General features: G+C 39.0%; 1 protein-coding gene across 2 annotated transcripts in view; it reads left to right on the forward strand.

Moving 5' to 3' along the window:
• Positions 1-4,021: 4,021 nt before the first annotated feature.
• The window catches only part of nkd2b (NKD inhibitor of WNT signaling pathway 2b), a 33,918-nt gene continuing 15,481 nt past the window's right edge, over positions 4,022-22,458 (forward strand). Inside the window, exons 1-3 of one of the 2 annotated variants that reach the window (XM_047362184.1) lie at positions 4,022-4,324; positions 4,441-4,467; positions 4,564-4,655. In XM_047362184.1, the coding sequence (XP_047218140.1) occupies positions 4,300-4,324; positions 4,441-4,467; positions 4,564-4,655 (144 nt within the window). In that variant the 5' untranslated portion in view covers positions 4,022-4,299. The remainder of the gene's footprint in view (positions 4,325-4,440; positions 4,468-4,563; positions 4,656-22,458) is intronic. The other variant, XM_047362183.1, reaches the window with a different exon arrangement.

The following is a 22,458-nucleotide window of genomic DNA, read 5'->3' on the forward strand; positions in this document are numbered from 1 at the left end:
ATGCAGCAGACAAATTGACAGGGAGAGGTGGCTGACTTTCCCGGCACTCCAGATTCATTAGAGTGAGTTAGTGGAACTGTGACGTTTTTAATTTACATTACCACCATCAAACAAAAAATGAGAATATATGTATCTTCATATCAGCGTCTTGCCATTCATACCCCTTGAAGTTTTTACATGCCACAAACAGTGTTTTATAATTTGGATTTAGTGGGATAGATGGGCAAAAAGAGGGTCATAATTGGGAATTGAAAGGTAAATCCTCTCAGCAACTGCTAAGTCTTTTGGGACATCTAGAGACCGACATGTTTGAAAGTCATTTGCCAAATTGAAAACCTTGGTTGGAGAGCATCTGCGAAGACCAGCTTTTAAATTTTGCTACAGATTTCTCAATTGGATTTAGGTTCTGGATTTTGACTTGGCCGTTCCAACCCATGAACATGCTTTGATCTAAACCATTTAATTGTACCTGTGGCTGGCTCTTTGGGATCGTTCTATTGCTGGAAGTTGAACCTTTGCCTCTGTCTGAATACTTCTAAAGCCTCTAACAGGTCATTCTTCTATAATTGCACTGCTTTTTGCTCCTTCCATTCTAACTCTGACAAGCTTTGCTGTTCCTGCTAAACCAAAGTAACCTTACAGCATGATGGTGCAACCACCCTGTTTCACCATAGAAATAATAAGAGACAGACTGATATGCAGTGTTGGTTTTCCTTGACATAAAATGGTGCATATAGGCCACAAATCTTAAGTGTTAATTTTAGTTTCATCTGACCAAACTTCTTTTTTCCATGTGTTTCCAGTGTCTCCTACATGGCTTGTGATCAAAAATTTTAAACAGGACATCTTATTGCCTTCTTATTTTCCCTCTTCCATAAAGGCTAGATTTGTAGGGCGTAAGACTAATAGTTGTGCTGAATGTATTCCAGAAGTTTCTGTTTTGGTCTCGTATAACCTGAGCAACTTCTTTCAAATGTCTTCTGTTTGCTGTTTTGGTAGGTTTGCAGGGGTATGAATATTTTTGCAAGAAACTGTCAGTAAACACCTTGAAACAGCAGGATACAGTGTGTGGTACCTAACAGTTAATATCTTTAAACAAAAATCTCACTTCATGTTGAAGAGAAGGGTGTTTTCCTAATACTCTTAATGCATTCACTGAGATAAATCTCTGCATGGCAAATAAAAACTTGCACCATTTGGCATGCTTTATGAGTAGAGGCTCTGTCATAATGGCATGCTAAAGAAAACAAACTATAAAAAAAGAGTTGACGTACAACTTGTTCTTCCTGGTTTCTTTTAATGTGTTTATCTGCAGCATCTTTGGTGCATTTATCAAAGACAAGTCCTGGAATTTTTCACAAGCAGCTTATCAGGGTCAGGGACAAAGCAGGGACCATGCAGGGCCATAGTGCCATCCTTTGCTTTGTCAATCATTACTTCATTCATAATTTTCAATCATTCACTAAACAATACCACATCGTCTGCTCTGTGTGTGAACTGATTTATCCAGCATTAATATAGGTCAAATATAACTCTGATTTGGGTTTTTAATGCCAGGTGGAGAAATATTTACTTCAGTTTATTTTAGAGTGCAGATCTTTAAAAAGACACTAAAAGCTGAAACTAATAGACAAACAAATAGTACAGAGTTAATCAAAAAAAAAAAAAAGATCCAAATAAAGATAACACCATTTGTTTTGATAAATGAGATAAATGAACGGACCAGTATAGTAGGGTGTACCAACAGAGGACGCGGTTTGACATCAGTTTCAGAAGGGCTGCCAAACTAGTTGTCAAATTTATCAAAACCACAGGAAAAACATGCTGTCCTTTCAAAATAAAAGCAGAGCACGAACGCCTAGAGTTTTGTGCCAAGAGATCAATACAGTTATTGGCTAATAACCCCTGAAAAACACAGAAACAGCTCAGTTGCATCCCATTTACTGTACAAATGTTGCATTCATTTGTGTAGGTCCTGGTTTTCTTCATTTTTTGGAAGGTTTTCATACAATTACTGAACATTTTGTTCACTTAAAGAAAATCTCCAACAAAAACAAAGATGTAAAAAAGCCCAGTCTGATACTTAATTTAGGCCTAAATCTTCAAGGGTGCAATTATTATTTAGTTTGTGCAGACTCTTTCTTAAGGTCATACATCAAAGCATCATGCCCCAACATTTGATTTGATCTGATTTTCATTCAATTCAAAAAGTGCATGAAACTTTCTATTGTCGGTTTCATTATTTGATCTACCGATCACTGATCAGAGCTGATCACTGGAAAATTGGACGATTCCGATCTCCGGCTAATTGACTGGTGCATCTCTAATACAGGTCCTTCTCAAAAAATTAGCATATTGTGATAAAGTTCATTATTTTCTATAATGTAATGATGAAAATTTAATATTCATATATTTTAGATTCATTGCACACTAACTGAAATATTTCAGGTCTTTTATTGTCTTAATACGGATGATTGTGGCATACAGCTCATGAAAACCCAAAATTCCTATCTCACAAAATTAGCATATTTCATCAGACCAATAAAAGAAAAGTGTTTTTAATACAAAAAACATCAACCTTCAAATAATCATGTACAGTTATGCACTCAATACTTGGTCGGGAATCCTTTTGCAGAAATGACTGCTTCAATGTGGCGTGACATGGAGGCAATCAGCCTGTGGCACTGCTGAGGTCTTATGGAGGCCCAGGATGCTTCGATAGCGGCCTTTAGCTCATCCAGAGTGTTGGGTCTTGAGTCTCTCAACGTTCTCTTCACAATATCCCACAGATTCTCTATGGGGTTCAGGTCAGGAGAGTTGGCAGGCCAATTGAGCACAGTGATACCATGGTCAGTAAACCATTTACCAGTGGTTTTGGCACTGTGAGCAGGTGCCAGGTCGTGCTGAAAAATGAAATCTTCATCTCCATAAAGCTTTTCAGCAGATGGAAGCATGAAGTGTTCCAAAATCTCCTGATAGCTAGCTGCATTGACCCTGCCCTTGATAAAACACAGTGGACCAACACCAGCAGCTGACACGGCACCCCAGACCATCACTGACTGTGGGTACTTGACACTGGACTTCTGGCATTTTGGCATTTCCTTCTCCCCAGTCTTCCTCCAGACTCTGGCACCTTGATTTCCGAATGACATGCAGAATTTGCTTTCATCCGAAAAAAGTACTTTGGACCACTGAGCAACAGTCCAGTGCTGCTTCTCTGTAGCCCAGGTCTGGGGAATGCGGCACCTGTAGCCCATTTCCTGCACACGCCTGTGCACGGTGGCTCTGGATGTTTCTACTCCAGACTCAGTCCACTGCTTCTGCAGGTCCCCCAAGGTCTGGAATCGGCCCTTCTCCACAATCTTCCTCAGGGTCTGGTCACCTCTTCTTGTTGTGCAGCATTTTCTGCCACACTTTTTCCTTCCCACAGACTTCCCACTGAGGTGCCTTGATACAGCACTCTGGGAACAGCCTATTCGTTCAGAAATTTCTTTCTTTGTCTTACCCTCTTGCTTGAGCGTGTCAATAGTGGCCTTCTGGACAGCAGTCAGGTCGGCAGTCTTACCCATGATTGGGGTTTTGAGTGATGAACCAGGCTGGGAGTTTTAAAGGCCTCAGGAATCTTTTGCAGGTGTTTAGAGTTAACTCGTTGATTCAGATGATTAGGTTCATAGCTCGTTTAGAGACCCTTTTAATGATATGCTAATTTTGTGAGATAGGAATTTTGGGTTTTCATGAGCTGTATGCCAAAATCATCCGTATTAAGACAATAAAAGACCTGAAATATTTCAGTTAGTGTGCAATGAATCTAAAATATATGAATGTTAAATTTTCATCATGACATTATGGAAAATAATGAACTTTATCACAATATGCTAATTTTTTGAGAAGGACCTGTATATGTTTAAGAAATTTTCCCTTTAACTTTGACTTTCACTGCCTAATATGGTGTTTTATTTTTAAAAACCTGAACAGGAAGTGTGTTTTGCTCTCTTAACTTGACACTTGTTCGCCTCTTTGCAGCGTCGAGGGGGTTTCGCATCAGTCGGACTGAAGGAAAGTCAAAACGCGGATACTGAGAGCGTCCTGTCTGCCTTATCGATTAGTTCATTGATTTCTCTTTTGTTTCCTCTACCATCTGATTTGAAATCAATGCTTTAATGAGCGCGCTTTAGTCATTGGACGAAGTTTCCTTCTCGCTGATCAGACACAATGTGACCATGTAGAGTAAGCGACTGTTTTATCCTTGAACGGATTTCGGAGAACCTTTATTGATCCTGGAAAAGAGGGATTTTAAGGATGGGCAAACTTTGGTCAAAACATGGTAAGATTTTTGGGTTTTTATTTTAACGCAGAAACAACGCGGGTTATTTTGTTTTCTTTCTTTCTGGGTAAAACTAATAATTGTTTTGTTTCTCACCCTCGTCTCGGGATCCAAAGCGTCTAGGCGCAGAGAAAACCCCGAAGGTGAGGATAAATTTGGGTCATTCTGCATGATGGAGGCTGCTGATCAGCTCACAGACTACCGACTGATCGTGATGTTTCTGTTTCTCCTTGTTTCAGGAGACAGTTTTGTTGTGAATGCCTTCCTCCGGAGAGGGATGGAGGAATGTGAGACGTACAGCGCAACAGACCACAAACTGAAAAACATGCTGGTACAGACTAATTTTTATTTCCTTATTTCCCTTTTAATACTACACCGCTCATATAATTCCTTGGTTTAACACTGATCACTTATTGGAAGAATTATATAAATTAAATCTCGAATTTCCTTTTGTTGAGTTTCAAGTTTGCAAAATGTTTTAGATTTTTGCAACAACAAAATGCGTTTTTTTGGACAATTGTCTGGGAAGTTTTGAGTGTTTGCAGAGGTAATGAATGTGTAAGCACGTTGGAGTTGTCTAGAAGAAGCAGCAGCATTCCCATTTTCCTGTAACCCAGTCCCAGAACTCCTTGACCCAAGTGGTTGTGAACTGCACTCTGAGGCGTTTTGCAAAAATTGCAGCTTGTTGTTCTTTCTGTCATGTCTGGCTCTGGCACAAGAGTGTTGTGGTTATTCCATCTTTGCCTGAATCTTTGGATGGTTTCTGACAGATTTGAGACCCTTATCCACAAAAGACATAAATATACACAGATATACCAGAAGCTCATTTTGGATGGGAATGCAGTATAAGATAAGTTTGCTCTTGTGGCCCCTGGCATCATGACCCGGGGTAGTGTCTTTCACCTTAATGCCTCCCATTCTAGTGGCTTCCCAGTGGGCAGCCCTCTGTGGCATAACATTACATCAGTCCAAGTACCATGACTCCAGCTCAAAGACAGAAATCCACAGTGAGGAGATGACAAACTGTGAGATGGGTTGTTGTAATAGCGGAAGAGTTATGGATTAAATCAGGGCTGTAAACCGCCCACTCTGCAAATTATAAGACTACTTTTCTGTGCTTCAGAGGAGTCTGACTTCACACTCCCCTGAAGGAAAACCACCAAAGGCATAAGCTTGGCACTTATTAATCTGCAGATCCCACCCACCCATCAATCAAAGTCATGCGACTAATGTATTTTGCTTCATTAGTTTGTATAATTACGAGCGTATTCACACCACAAAAAGTGGATCTCTGTCAGCTCTTTTCATGTATCTTCGGTTGTTACAGCAGCCACCTCTCCAAGTGTATTCTAGTGAAAATGTGTTTTTCACTCTGTCCAGTTTTTACAGTATGATTTAATTTATTCTTTTAATTAGTTTAAAGTTTGTTTATCTACTGTACAGCGTATTCTAATCCCTTAACGATTTCCACATTCTGTCACATTTTGTAGCCGCAAGCATCTTTATGAGATAGCCCAATACAAAGTTGTGAATACCTGTGAAATGAAAGGGAAATGATTTGTGATTTTCAACATTTTCTCAAAAAAAATTCCAAAAAGTGTGGTGTGCATTTCTATTCAGACCCCCCTTTATTACATACTTTGTAGAACCACCTTTCACTCTAATTCCAGCTGTCTTTTGGGGTGATTCCACCATCTATGCGCAAGATCAAGAGGTTGAAATCCATTCCGATTCTTTTGTTTAAAATAGATTTAGATAGAGAGCATCTCTGAGCAGCAATCTTTAAGCCTGCCGCAGATTCTCTGCTGGATTTTGTACATACATATGCTTTAATTTTAACCATTCAGTTGTAGTTTTCGCTGTATGTTCAGAGTTGTAGTCTGCTGGAAGGTAAGCGTTTGGCCCAGTCTCGAGTCTTTTGCAGCCTCTATCATGTTTTCCCACAGCATGATGGTGCCACCACCTTATATAACAATAGCGATTGTGTGTTCAGGGTGATGTGCATCAGTTTTTCTCCACATGTGGCATTTTAAATGTAGGCCTAAAAATAAAAATTGAGCGCTCTCTTCTACATATGTGTGTCCACTAAGTGACGTGTGGCAAACTGCAAATGGGACTTATCTCTTTCTTCGTTCAACTCTTCCAAAGAGGCCATAATTATGGACTGCATGACTGATAGTTGGCCTGTCAACAGATTCTCCCACCTGAGCTGTGGATCTCTCCAGCTCCTCCAGAGTTCTCATAGGCTGCTCCCCTCCCAGCCTGTCAGTTGAGGACGACAGTCATGTTTTGGTAGGTGTGCATTTGTGCCACACTCTTTCCATTTTCAGATGAGTTATGAAGCAGTACTCGCTGAGCTGTCCAAAGCTCCGGATATTGTTTTATAACCTAACCCTGCTTTGAAGTTTCTCCACAACCTCCCTGAGCTGTCTGCCATGTTCCTGGGTTTCCATTATGCTGTTTGTTCACTAAAATTCTATGAAAAACCTCTGAGGCCTTGTTGGAACAGTTGTATTTAAACTGAAATCAAATTACACATGGTTGGACTTTATTATTTACATGAATTTTGAGCCAAATTCTCTCATATGGATTCTGAATCAGAATAAAGGGGTCGGAATAAAAATGCACACCACACTTTTCAGAATTTTATCTTTAAACCTTTGAAGCATCATTTACCTTTTAGACTCCTCTGTGTTTGTCTGTCACATAAGGTGCATTGAAGTTTGACAAAATATGAAAATGATCAAGGGGTATGAATATTTCTGGATGGCCTTGTTATAGACCTGAATATGCTTGGGTTTTAATGGTTATTTAAAGAAACTGAATTGTTATTCTTTAGTGTTTTTAAACACTTATGGCTTAAACTACAAATGCTTTAGTTAACTGTAGCTGCCTTAATAAAGACTAGATTTAGGAATTAAATTTCAACATGTAAAATGCAGTGACATCTCTATTAACTACTACTGCATTCATGTAGAGTCATAAAATGTTTTTTTTTTCTTCGTTTGGCATAGATAAGATTAAACTTTTTTGTTTATAGCACTTCTTAAACTAATCCCAAATCTGCTAATTAATTATTTACTCAGATCAAATTACTTTGCTGAATTTTCAGGATATAATTCTTGGATTAAAGGATCATGAATGTCTAGAGATCAAACCGTGATAAAACATCCCCAAGTCAAACAGAAAATAGCTGGAATGCTTCAGGCGATTTGATTTTTTCCCCTTTTTCTGTTAACTTCAGGCATGTTTTCGTCTTCTATGTGTTGCAGCACATGGCTCTCATAAGAATGTGAGTTAAAATCACTTATGATTACTAATATGGGAGAAGACTGGCCAAACACATGGTTTAGCTCTGACCATCCCCCTAGTTCTCATCGTCGGGGGGGGGGGGAGTAGGATTCCTAAGTTGTCTGCCTCTGACTTCAAAGGGTGAACAGGGAGCTATAAAAGGGCTCTGATAACATTGGAGGCTCCGGACCCTCACTGCTAACTTCTCAACCCCCACCCCCCCCCGGTCTTATTTGGGGGATGGGCTGGAGGATAGAGTGCCATCCGAGATGTTGGAAAAAATGCATATTACTGACATTTCACCGAATCTTCCAAGCAAATGGATTTAAAATTAATCATTTTCATCTAGGAGATCGTGACAGCTTCACTGTGCTGTAAGAAGAAATAACAAAAGATCAAAAGACTGAAAGAGCTGTTTAAATATTGATATTACTGCAAACCATGATTCCAGATTGCAGCTGGAAGGCTGCCCTCTCTGTGTGATCCTACCGTCTTCTTAAAGTTCGGTTTAAGCAGACAAAGCCAGTAGGATTTAGCAGGATGACTTGGCCCACCCCGGCTAGAGTCATTTAGGTTTTGACACTTCTGTCCAGATGTTTGAGATGTCTTTAGCCTGCTCACACACCGAGTGTAATGTCAAAGCACCACAGGTGAGATCAAAGTGGTTGACCAGCATTAAGATGCTGTAAAATGCTATTTAATATGCAAAATTACTTCTCACTTGTGAAGGAAAAAGCTGCGCTAGGGTTTAGAGGGGTAGTTTAGCATTTTTGAAGTTAGGTACTGTGAAGACATTACAAGTAATGGTTCTGTTTCCTGTTGTAGTCATATCTCATTTCGCGGTGAGTAGAAAAGTGAAGAATACCTCAGCGGAGGAAGGCTAACATTTAAGCAGACCCATGTTTCAAGCTAAGTAAAGATGATCAAGAGCCTTTATATTTATGTTCAAAGCTGAAATAGCTGAAAAGAGATATGAGAGGGACCGTTTCTGGGCCAAAGGGTAAATAGTGTTAGTTCAAAAAAAGAAGCTCTCATTGCTCCAAAAATAATAATGCATCAAAATCACTGTTGGCATCAGTTATTGCCCCAGTCAAGCCCTATAATAACCTCATCCCAAATTTTCCACCTTGCTAGTTTTCTTTGGAAGATGCCGCATATTTTGTGATTTTCCCATTGAAAAGACAAGAGTGACTCTCTTGACAAAAAGGGCAAAGAAACAACCACACGCAATATATAAATAAATAATAAAAAGGTGTATATCATTTTTCCGATCTGTAGTAGCTGAAAATATTTGATGCGAAAATACATTTTATGTAACATTTTTATCCCAATGTTTTCAAAGGGTAGCTAACTTTTAAAAGTGCTTCAAAGGTTGAAGGTACATAAAATAGCTTTTGCATTAACCATTATGGTGTTTTTCCAATTGGACTGGGTTAACCGAATCTGGATTTAGGCTCAACAGAGACACCAAGAGAGTTAACAGAACTTCACTGAAAAATTAACGACTATTCCTTTTAAGTAAGTGTGTCCCCCTCCTAAAAACAGCAATCCAAAGCTAACGTGCTCGACTTGAATTGACAAGTCAATTCATCTTTTTGGCACCACCCTTTGTTCCACGTCTTCCCAAAGAGTTGGCTGGTGAAGTGGTAGTATGTCAACAATTTAAGCTCCGCAACAAAGACCTGCATTATTCCTCTTTGAAAGGTGGAAGATATCTCACTCCAAGTTAAAAAAAAAATTCAGGAAGGGATTTTCTAATGTGTCAAAAGTTCAAAGACACTCATTTATTTTGACTTACAGAGAGTTACATGGTACTCAACCTTTGATATTTAATTACGTTTAAGAGCATAGTTCCCATGCAGCTCACTAAACTGAATGTACTCTAATGTCTTTTTTTTAGCATTCAGTTGAAATCTGTGAATAAAACTTTCCCTGTGTATAAAATCCCCTTTCAGTGATCCTGCTCTAATTGTTTTGCTTGGACGGTTTTGGCACTGGTCTTTTCAGTATATCTTCTAGTTACCACATTATTTTTGAGTTAGCAGTGTTTGTTTTGAATCTGACGCTGGAATATTTGTGCAATTTGAAAACTACAGCCTGGATATAGTTGTATTTTTCAGTACACTACTATATGTATAAAACTGGTATCATCATTTTTGGTTATAGATGCGGAGGATGCAATCCTGTAGTCTTCAAGTACTTCATGGCTTCTTTTAGAAAATATTTCTGTCAGCAACATCTGACTTTATTACTTTTACTTCATCTAACACCACAGATGAGAAAAAAGGCTGTTGGATGAGGCAGGAACAATATATGGTGGAGAGAAGACAAAAAGGTGTGCTCACATGTGTACTGCTTTTGAAGAGACTTGAAGGCATCTGGAGAGTTTTTTTTTTTCCAACTCCTTTTTTTTTTTTTGTTTTTTTTTTAATTTGGCTTCACAAGAAGGCAAGCTGTGAGCCTTCATCTCTGAATGAAAAGCATGTGGCTGGCATCCAGAACAGCGGGGTCTTTCACCACGGGTCCAGCAGACATCTGTTTCTGGTTTGTAAAGCAAAATCCTGCAGCAGGGAAGAGGGGTTGTGGTGGAAATGGGTAGATGGGGGAAAGGGAAGGAAAGGAGGGGGATGAACCAAGGTTAGGGTGTTTTTTTAATATATTTTTATTTAAAAGAATTAAAGGTAGTTGGAATAAGGGCCTCATCAAAGGTATCCACTGACCACTTTAGCACTTTAGAATATTTTTCCTATATTTGTTGCTTTTCTTGTGGTGCAGACACTGTCAGTTTGAACATCATCTCCTTGTTGTGCTTGACACCTGTCACAAGGTGTGAGATGGTTTGTCTTAGCCCTTTTTTTTCTTGTATTTAATTGTTCTAAGCGTCTACAGTATTGCTTCTAAAAGTCAGAAGTCGAGTTCCTCGGTCTAAAACGTCTTGAGTGAAGAACCAACAGGCACAGAGTGGGTTCAGGGGCCCCTCCGTAATGGAGAATGAAGACTTTAGAACACTCAGAGGGTTAAATGTTTATTTTATCTGAGTATATTTATACTGTCAAAGGGCTTTGAAGCAGTTTGCCGTCTTTCACCCTGATTGACCGGTGCTCGTAAAAAGGCTCACCATACAATGGAATCAAAAATCCAAGCCGAGCCATCAGAACCTATCAGGGAACATTAGAACGAAGATGAACTGAGTAGCTTTATTGACCCTTTAAGTCTGGTCATTCTTACTGAACGTATTCTATAACTCAGGGCTCAACATTGTGTTGGGAAATTAAAAACCCTGAAAATTGTGACATGCCCCATGTACTATGACACCCTTAAAAAAAATCCAGTGTAAATAACTTCAAACGTCACCCTAATTAGTGTATTTAATCTCAGAAAATATGAGTAAGCAAATCGCGTCATGAAGACAACGCAGCACACCCGTCCGATCAGAGATAAACCTGCGGCGAATTTTAGACCAAGTTTAGGTTATTAAATGCCAAGCTTTGCATATCAGACAAGGAGAACATGAATGACAGAAACACCCAAAGGCGTCCATGCTAACCATGGATGGGCAATTATCTTACTGTTTATTGTAACTCTTTTAGCATCACAGGAATTTTGATTTATTGTAAAAGTAATAAACTATGCAAGATGATGTTTAGGAGCTCCAAAGCTTAAAATTATTGTTGGGATTGTCACTTTTACTGCTTTTTCCATTGTCAGAGCTCCATACTTTGAATGTAGTGACATGCAGTCACAGCCATGTGAAACGGGGTGGTGGCAGCATTATGCTGAGGGGAGGCTTTTCTTGAGCAGGGATAGGGATAGCTGTTACTGCAGTTAAATGTGTTTCTATAAAGTATTTAAATACAGATGCATGGCACGTTTTTCAGACTTTAGTTTTAAACAAACAAACTTTGGAAACTGTGCATCATTTTCGTTCTCCTTCACACCTCGAACATAAAATCCTAATAAATACATTCAGGCTTGTGTTTGCAGTGTAACAAAATGTTAATAGTTTCAGGAGGTATGAACACCTTTGCAAGGCACAGACCTGATTCAGACTAGATTCGGCTTTCCTTCCTAGAAAAGCAAAGAGTGAGGTAAACGGCAGCAAGACTCTAAATGTGAATGAATATTTATGGAATGGCATGGAAAGTGGTGTGCTGCAGCAGCTGCCCTTGTAGTGGCAGAAGGATATAGCAATCTTACTCAAACTAACATACAACTTTATGAAGCATCATCAAAGAATGTTGAATTTTTGCACAATAGAGTTTATAACAAATATGTTCTTAGCTGTAGCACTGTTCTAGAGGAGGACTAAAATAATATGTGTAATATTTGCTTGTTCTTCCTGGTTATGTACAGGCAATCATTACCATCACAGCACAGCTAGCTGCTACAGGAAGTTAGAAAAGTAGTTTAAAACTCACCAACCACTTTTTCAAAAAACATTGTATTGCTTTGATAACTTTGCTATGATCTTTTTCTCAATTTAATTTTTGTTTTTGTTTTGCCTTGGGCCACCATATAGGCAGATTCTTTGCGGCACTAGTGGCCTTTATTGTTGTTACTTTTTGCAAGTAAGCAGATAGGAAGCATGGTGGCGATAGGGGGAAGACATGCAGCACAGGTCCACGAGGTCGGGACTCTAATGTGTCGAGGACTGAAGCCTCCATATACGGGTTGGGCACTCTACCTCTACGCCATGCATCGCGCACAGACAGATTTTTAATACTGGTGTTACAGAAGTTGCTCAAGCAATGAATCATATGCTACAAGTGTTGCGGTTTGTATTTTTTGTCAAGATTTTGTGGCACTTGTTGTCTTTATATAGAAAGAAAATGGGGAGTGAGAAGGTCCAAAGGTTTGGAACCGAGCCCTGGACGGCTGCATCAAGGAGTAGAAGCCTATGTATATGAGGTGCTTGCTTTACCGCTGCACCTTTCGACGCCCCGTATTCATATTTTTTCTACACTATCTTATCATATCTAATGTATTCTTATATTGTTATAAGAGATGAAGTTTATCCTACTATTTAGTGTATAGAAGTTTGTTTATAACATTACCCACCAAAACTTCCTTCCTGCCTAACAAGGTGTAGTCATTGAGTATACTAAATGTAGTGTTGGAATTTACGTAGGCATAGACAATCTAGTAAATATACTGGGTGTTTATGCTTTGTTTTTTGCTTAGGCATATTATTAGACCTATTATACCTAATAATCAATATATTTTATCATATTATCAGTCAACAGGATGAGGATGTTTTTTGTTTAAAATAAAAGCAATACATGTTTTACACGTTTTATGTAAATTCTGTAATACATTGGAATTTTCCTGAAACAAGGAATGTCCCACAAATATTTAAACTAACATACCCACCTCAATGGAACTTGCCAGCATTATTTGTAAGTAGAAATTATTTAATTTTCAAATCTCTGCACCAATGTCTCAATCAGTTATGTCAAAACCTCACTGCTCCCTGTCAAGAATTATGGCTGCACAGATTAAAAATAATGTGTTAGGCAGGTTTAATTGCATGGTCATTCTTCTTGTTACATGCCTTGCACTGCCATAAGGAATTGGGGGTCTGCTGCTTTACCTTGCAGGCATTGTTAGAAACATTAAAAATGAAAAAAGTAAAAAAATTTAAACAGTTTTGAAGCTATCATGCAACCAAATTCTGTTATGAATCAGTTGATTGATTGTAGCTTTGTATTCCATTATGACAATCATGTGCAAACCCAGTGTTAGTACATTAGTTATGGCCTCATGTTTCCGTTCCTGGTGCTCAGACTAGTAGGCAGTCTGGAAAACAAGCATCATTTTTGCTTTAAACATGGTATGTTGTTTTGCTTATAAAAGTATGTATTTGTACCTTGATTTGGCTGTCATAAAACATATAAACATCAGTCTTCCTGGGCAGCTTCAACATCGCTCTCTGACATTCTTTTTTGGTTTAAAGATATTGTGACAACAGCTGTCATGCCATAGAAGTGTTTACACAAAAAGCTGTTTATATTTAATGAAATAAATAAGATTTATTTCTCCTGCACCTGAAACCAGAACAGAATTTAATTAGAAAAAGAAAAAGACAGCTACATGATTTATAAATGTTACAGCGTCTATCTTCAGATACAGAAAATAAAGCTGTTGCCTTTAGAGATATCTCAGCCCCATCAACGCAGCTTTGAAGTCACTTACTTCTTGTCATTGCTTTCATGATATTTATGAGATGTTTGTTTGCACACTTCAGAGAGATCTGTGCAGCTTCACAGGAGCGGATAACAGCGAGTCTTGAAGCACTAACACGTGAATAGCTCGACTTCCAGAATGTAGTACATCCCACGCTCTCAGCGACACTTGCATGCCCCACATCTGCTTGGTCACCTATGATGACAGGTGGTTCTCACCCAACCTGACCCCCGGTCCAGTGTGCCAGTGGCTGTCTGAGGCAACCCCATCATGGGTTAACGCTGGTCCTTGTCTTTGCCTTTCGCTCCCTGCCAAGAGAAAGAAAATACCTCAAGCTGGACCCCAATGCTTAGGGCTGACATTTTTGGCAACGGCTGCTGGATTCAAGTCTGTGTTTGATCTTGTGCACTCAAAGCCAAGTAAAACACCAGGAGACTTAAGGGTTATTACTTTTAGTGTGTCAGGTATGTTTCCATATAAACCCCTGTTCTTTTCCAAGTGGACTTAATTTCACAAGCCTTAGAGGTGCCTGGGGAATAGAATAATTTTTCAGTCATAGTTGTTTGTTGTAGGATTGTATTCTGTTTTTGTAACCAGTGTTAACTTTAATTTCATAATCAGTGGGAATAAAGCTTAATATATGCCAAAAGGACAACAGAGGAAGCTTTTAAATACATTAAGTTTTATCAGACGAGACACTGTAGATATGCTGCCTTTCAAGATGCTGATTTTTAATATATTTGCAGACTGAGAAAGTCAGAGGTTTTGCATGTTTGCTCAAAGAAAACTTTGGATTCCACTTTTACACATGACTGATCTATTGAATTCAGCAAGTGGAAATCTGAGGTTGGGTCAGACATTGACCAATGTACATATTAGAGGATATAACCAGAAGAAAGTTAACCTCTTCATCCCGCTGTTGCATCAGTTGGCACCCTAATAGACTGGGTTTTAAAGCTATCAGCCAGTGTAATTTAACAATTACAATTAATTAAGCAACTATTTAACATGTCATGCTCAGTTTTTCTGTTTCCCCATATTGTTGTAGATTTTTATTTAAGAAAAGATAAAATATACTCACTTGCCAAAATAAAAACCCTCGCAACTAATCAGAGCTCTTTTGTGAGCGCCCAATTTGTTTTATCTCATTTTTCATGTTTCTAATCAAGTTGATGCTTCAGAGGTGTGTGGATTTTAGGGAAAATGTGGCAACAACAAAACATATGGAACCAGTATGGGAGGAGAACCAGGGCAGACTGGAATGGTCGGATTTCATCATCAAAGATCTTCAGCGATCATTTCAAGCCAAGTTGTCATAAAAAAACAGGTCTGATTGTTTCGGTAAGATCAATTAGTCTGAGTTCAGACTGCATGAAGGAGCACTGCACTGGGAAGTCACAAAACTATTTATGTGGATTACAGGCAGAGTATGGTATTTACTCGGTATTTACTTACTTATTACCAGTGGTGAACATTCACAGAAACCAGAGTGAAAAATTCAAATGGCGACATAAACAGAACCGTACCACTAATTAAACATAACCGTCATCTGTTAGCTTCCGCTTCGGCGTTCATTTCATTATTCTCCATGGTGTCATCCGAGTCAAACTCTGGCTTAAACAGGCTGCAACCTTTGCAACACGAATGTTTTAGGATCTTGGGCTAGAATCTGTCAAAAGTTGCTTGTCCACCATCATTTTTAGTAGAGATCAACAGATAAGAGTTTTTCCTCCCGAAAAGGACAGTAACACACAAGAGAAAAATGTACTGCAGGTTATTTAATAGTACTTGTTATAGGTAGTGTTTGAATAGTAAATAAATGGAAGGAAACACCAGACTATCTGGATTTAGAAAGCTGCCAAAAAGTATTTGCCCCTTACAGATTTTGTTTTTGCATTTTTTTAATCGGACTTCGTCACAGATGCGAACATCAGACAAAGACATCCTTAGCAAATACAAAATAGCTTTCAAATAATATTTTAAATGATTATTAGGGGGAAAAAAGCTATTCAACCCAATCAGGTCCTAAGTGAAAAAGTAATCGCCTCTGAACCTAATCAACAACTGCCATCAAGCATTTTCGTCTTGAAAACTGTGGAAGAATCTAAGCCCACTCTTCTTGGAAGAATCTATAAAATTCAGCCACATTGGAAGGTTTTCGAACATGAACAGTCTGTTTAAGATGCCTTTTCAGTATTTTCTGGTAAAAAGTAGAATTTGCAGTTCCATTAATTATAGCAGTCCAGACCATCATGCTACCACCACAATGTTTGACGGCCAGTATAATGTTCTTTTTCTATAAATGCCTTGTTCACTTTATGACAGATGTTTTCCCAGAACTCTTTGGGATCATCAAGATGTTTATGCCTTAAAAATCTAAGCTTTTCCTTTGCTTTTTTTTTTATTGGTCATTGGGGGTCTTGACCTTGGACCCCTCCCATGGATGCCATTTTTCCCCAGTCTTCTTTTTTTGTTGTTTAATCATGAACACTGACTTTATCTGATGCAAATGAGGTCTGAAGTGCTTTAGATGTTGTTTTGGTTCTTTTTTGACTTCCTTAATGAGTCATCGATGCACTCTTGTAGTAATCTTGGTAGGCTGGTTACTCCTGAGAAGGGTCCCCACTGTTTCATGTTTTTTATTTATGGATAATGACTCAATGTGGTTCGCTGGAGCCTTAGGAAAAGCTTTGTAACGCTCTCCTTTTCTGATACTTTCCACAAAGACAGATGTTGAAGAGTTTAAAAAGATTTTTGGTTGAATGTTTACTGTCATTGTGTGTCTTTAGTGCATTATGTGTTGCTTTCTGAGTTATCTTGGCCTACTTCATGTTGTCAGACAGGTACTGCTGAAGTGATTTTTTATTTTCTGGGAATAATCAGGCCAGGGCTAGTGAAATTTAACTGAGCTTTCCAAGAAATGTGGATAATGGCTGTTAATTCATGATTTAACAACTGATCTAAAATATTTAAGTGTGACAAAAAGCAAAACAAAAGAAATTGGAATGAGAAATATTGTTTTTCACAGAACCGTATGCATCAGAGCGTGCCCCTATCTTTATATGATTTTTGTAAACTCCAAAAAAACTGCAGCAGAATTTGTGGGTTTTGTCTTAAGCGTGCCTTTAGGAAAAAGTGTGAAATCTTGCAGTGGAAATCCATACTTCATTACCCCGCTGTTTTTTATCATCAGCATATATACGTTAGCAGAAAAAAATACCCAAGTGGAGAGTATCTTTAAAGCATAGCACAGATTATGGTTTCCTGTGAGCTGAAAACAAAAGGTCAAACACAGGGTACCTTTGGAGAGTTATTGTTAGTCAAAGTTTTTGTCTCTTTTCTAACTTCTTCCTTATATATGTTGTATTATGCAGATCAAGAGTTGCACTCATTCTTACACACTCTTGCAACATATAGTTGCAAAAGTGCCGTAAAGGTTTATCCATAGAAACTCATTCTGATTTTAAGAATATCCTAAAAAGATTAGGAAATTATGACAGGAATGTGTGAAAAGATTTTCCCCTAGATCCATCTTCCAACTCGCTGTTTTCATATGCAGTATGCCCTTGCATGAGAGATATATGAAACACAACCAAACCCAGACCCCCGAGGAATTCACCTCTCTATTCTGCTGTGAGCAGATCCTTTCCCTCTTTGGGACCCCATATGCCCTGTACATGTATAGGTATCGCTGTTACTCAGCTCATAAAATGATACAGTCACATCTGAAAGTGGTTAGGTGTTGAAACACACTGCTAGCTGCTTCAAGGTTTGGACCAGAGTTCTGCATAAAGCACAGACCGGGCCTTCCTTAGACACAAAACCATTTCCCTATCACTGGGGTATGGCTGCAAAAACCTGCTTTTGTTACACAAACCTGTTCTCTCCATCAAAACCTTAACTGGGTCCCCACTACCGAAGAAATTGTTATTTTTGTCATTCATGGTGATCTGCTGTAAAATCTAAATGATTCTTCACATGTGCTCTGAAGAAAGAAAAGTTCTCATGATTTGTGATAGTTATATAACCCAACACCTTTTGTGTTCTTTCTATATGTGACAGGAAGGGAGGGAGAGGATGAAACGCTCCTGAAAGAGGCCTCTGTTCTCATTTCCTCTGAAGGCAGCCCCCTTTTCTTCCACCCTCCCATTTCTTTCCTGAGCCCAGTCCACTTCAAAAAAACTGACCTGGCCCTGTGCGCCGTGTAACATGTTTACTTAAAGGCTCATTTCAAATAAACAGCAGCTCTCCTTGAGATGCCTTCCCCTCCCACTCTGAGCTTTTCAGAGACACTATATGGTTACAGGAGATACATCAGAATAAGGACGCTGTCTTTTAAACCTTGCCGTTATTTCATTATGTGGCAGAGAAGAAGGTTACTATAGCGAAAAGCTAAAAATAAACAAAAATCTTCAGTAAGTTTGAAACTTTCTCATAACGACAGCAAATTTCACATTTATTGTTGCTCAGCAAGATTTTTCTGTTAAACCAGCACCCACTTCCTCTTGTTGATAGGGGCCTGGCTGATCCTATCACTTCAAAGATGCCAGTGTATCAGAGTATTTGAACTTTTACCCCTGCTGTCACATGCTTTTCTTTGAGAACTCCTGGTAGCACCTGATAATCTCATAACGTTTGAGGCCTTGCTGCACATCAACACTCTCTGCTTTTTTGAAGCCTAAAATCCTCTTAACTTTTTATCAGATGTCAAGTGTCCAACAAGTGGACCGCTCAGAGACACTCTGTATGGGCTCTGTCGGGCTTTTTGCTTTGTGCAAGAGATAAGATAGAGCGCAGAAGAAAACCAATAAGGTATTGCAACCCATGTTTAAGCCTGGACTCTTTCCCAGACTCGTATACTTGGTTTTCCTAATTATGGCTGCCAAAGTGGCTGTTTTGCTGCTCACTCTCCTGCAAAAAGCTGAACTGAAGCTGGAGGTGGGGCTGAGCTGAGCTGCCCTCTGCGCCGTTGCCTTTTGATCTCTGCTTGCGCCATGGATGAATTACGTTTCAGAATTTCACACTGGGGAACAGTGTTTCAGACACACGGCTAGTCTGTCAGGTTAAGTGAGCCTCGGTCTGAAGGGAACAAGCACAGAGAGACTTTTTTTTATTACTTTCTTCAAATTCAGAAGTTTACATACACTAAGATGACTATGCCTTTAAGCTCTTTGGGAAAGCACAGTTGATAATATGATGGCTTTGTAAGCTTATAGAATATAATAGAAAGGTTTTATTGTCATTGTACACAACAATCTATGTAATATGAGTTACAACAACATTTAATTTCCCTTTAGGATTAGTAAAGTATTTTTGAATTGAATTGAATTGAGCAAGCCATACTGCAAGTACAACGAATTAGATCAAGGTGCTGTTTGGTCCTGTGACATCCTAGTAAAATAAAATAGAATTAGCCGAGATATCAGAACGTGTCAACCTCCACAAGTCTGATTCATTCTGGAGTATAATTTCCAGATTCCTGAAGGTGCCACGTTTATCTGTTTGAACAATTATACCCAAGAATAAACACCTTGAGGATGACTCTCCATCACACCGTTTAGGAAAGAGACGAACGTGTTTTCGTACGACGTCAACCTTAGGACAAAAGCAAAAGACCTTATGAAGATCCTATCTGATCTGGTTACTGAGTGTCTTTAACACTAGAGAAACAAGTTCTGGATCTGTATGGACTGAAATGCCATTCAGAATGGAAGAACCCAGTACTCCACCAGCATTATAAAAAGCAAAACGTTTTGCAAATGCACTCAGGGACAAAGACCCACATTTTTGGAGAAATGTCCTGTAGTCTGAGGAAACACAAAATTAACTGTTTGGTCATAATGACTATGATTACATTTGGAGGAAGAAGCTGGAAGCTTGCAAACCTGAGAACACCATCCCAAGTGCAAAGTACATAGGTGGTAGCATCATGTCGCTGCTGGAGGAACTGATACACTTCACCGATGACATCATGAGAAAAGAACATTATGTGGAAATAGTGAAGCAACATCTCAGAACATCTGCCAGAAGTTAAAGCTTGGGCACAGATGAGTCCTACTGATGTACTAAATGAGTTACAAAGTGTCTTAAAGACAACAAAGACAATATTTTGGAGTGGCTTTCATAACCTTCTGATCCACAGTCCCATATAACATTTGTGTGCAAAGCTGAAAAGGTGTGTGTGAGCAAAGCGACCTACAAACCTGACTCAGGTAGACCAGTTCTGTCGAAAGAGATAGCCCAAAATTCCTGCAAACTATTGTTACAAGCTTGTGAAAGGATACCCAAAATATTTCACCCAAGTTACTGTCACGGTGTGGTTTTAGGGTTGACCAAACTGCAGACAAGAGCTGGGCTGCAGCATTTTCATCACGATCTTCAGCTTTATTCACAAGTCATGAACAAGCAAAAACATAGCAGAACTCACCGCAGGTGCAAGGCATGAGTGCAATCGAAACATACTGAGTTGTACTGCAGGAACGTAGCAAACACTGAGCATAATCAGGTAATGTGATCGGAGGAACCAGCGAAGAACAAATGAACCAAACTAACTAATATACTAAGAGGATACAAAGGGTAGGTAATCAAAGGAACAGGGAACAGGTGAGACATGGAGGCAGAGGAGACAGAAGGAACAGGTGAAACAAATACAAGACTGAGCAAGGGTGAAGTGACTAATAAACAATAAAGAGAAAACACAGACCAAGCAAACCTATAGACAAAATAACACAACAACCTAAGATCTAAGGACTTTGCAAAAGAAACCCTGATTACAGAAGGAAACAAAGCTAAACCAACACTGATAGAACAAACTGAGAATTAAGCAGAGGAAACGAGGACAAGCATAAAAGTAAACAATAACTAAAGCTAACCTATAAAGGAGGGACTAGAGAATAGAGATAAACTAGAGGAAACAAAGCTAAGAGGGACAATGAATGTAAAGGGGACTAAAACTGAGAAATTAATAACTAAAAAAAAAGGAAAACTAATGACGAGAGGGGTAACAGAAAATAAACTAATAAATAGGGGATAAACACCAGGGGAACTAAGGGCGAGAGGAGAACACACTGGGAGCCAAAAGGAAACTAGAACTGTCAGAAAACAGAAAGTAATAAACATGAATACAAAACCTCAAACAAGAAACATCTAGCAAAACAAAACACAAAACCACAAACAAAGTCCAAAATGTCACATCCTGACAGTTATACAGTTTAAAAGCAATTCTACCTTATGAGAAGGAAAAGAAAATTCAACTTATGAACTTGAAAAAAGTAAAAACAATTCCGTAAAATGTTCTTTCTCATTTTTCTGGCATTTAACCAGAATAATAAGCCAGAAATAATTTTGGTAATCCGAAGTGACCTAAAACAGGAAACAGTATGATTTCATGTCAGACAGTGAGAGACAAAGGTGTCATGTAGCATTGCACCTCTATGGTATATTTAATGCTTTGGATTGTAAACCTTTAAAGATTTTTCGCTGGGTACGATTTCAGAAGTAATTCATCGCATCCACACCCCTACACCCATACCCGTATTCTTTTTGTGAGTGTTGTAAGCTTTCATGTAGTTACACGTATTTAACCCCACATCTCATCTGTTCCTCTTCAGCTTTCAACTTTGTCCTTATTTCATGGGAGGTTGTTCCTTAAAAACCAAAGCATGGTCCATCTTACATGTTCCAGGTGCCTTCACATTAGTTTAAAAAAAACGTGAAGTCTCCTCTGCTTCCTGAGCACAGCAGGGGTGTATTTTTAGGAATCCTCAGAAAAACATTTGGTGTTGACCCTATGACGACCCCTGTCCAGTTCCAGGCCTGTGAGGAACTTCACAGCTTGGAAATAAGCCTGTTCTTTCAGTGTTAGGAATTCTCATGGTCTCAGAGACTGCCAAAGCCTGTTTGCTGGAGGAGACAGCGGTACCTAACAGTCAGGGAGAGTTATACAACAGCAAAGAGAGAAATGAGATTAAAGATATATGCCAACACTTTGAACAGTCAGACACAGGTTTTTTTTCTTTATGCCGGAGTCTAGATATTCAGTGTCAAAAACTATGCCACAGTCAGTGTAGCCAAGACATTTTTACCCTGAACAGGATGGCCACAAGCTTCATAATATAGAGGAACAGTACTATTTATGCAAACAAGCGGTGTCTGGGGACGTGAGGTTTTGGCAGAGGTTGCTGGATATAGTTAGGCTATAGCAGATGAGTTATTAGAGGCTCTGCATGCTTTATGTGCTGCATTCTACCGAATTCTACTGTGTGTTTTGGCTGCTTCTGTTCTGCATGCCTGGATCCCCTCAAGGGTTCAAATCAATAATAGTACCCTATAACAGTCATTCATCTCTGTTTCTCCAACATAACTCTTAGATGAATGTGTTGAGAGTTCATGCTACATTGGTGGCTCATTGGTTTTGGCTGTAAAAGCTTCCCTTTTTTACGGTTACTTATATGCATCTGCACTTCCGCACGTTGGTTATCCAAAGGGAGCATTAACTAGTGGACTGGAAAGTTGTGGTTTTAAACATGAACATGTCCTTCTCCTGCTTAGGATTTGTTATTAAAATCAGTCTAAGATCTTTTAAAATGATGGGTAACCTAAAACTTATACACACACACAGGCAGATGACACTGTTTTAGCAATCCAATATATGAAAGAGT

This window comes from Girardinichthys multiradiatus, chromosome 3 (assembly GCF_021462225.1).
Source record: "Girardinichthys multiradiatus isolate DD_20200921_A chromosome 3, DD_fGirMul_XY1, whole genome shotgun sequence".
In the NCBI taxonomy this organism is placed as follows: Eukaryota; Metazoa; Chordata; class Actinopteri; order Cyprinodontiformes; family Goodeidae; genus Girardinichthys; species Girardinichthys multiradiatus.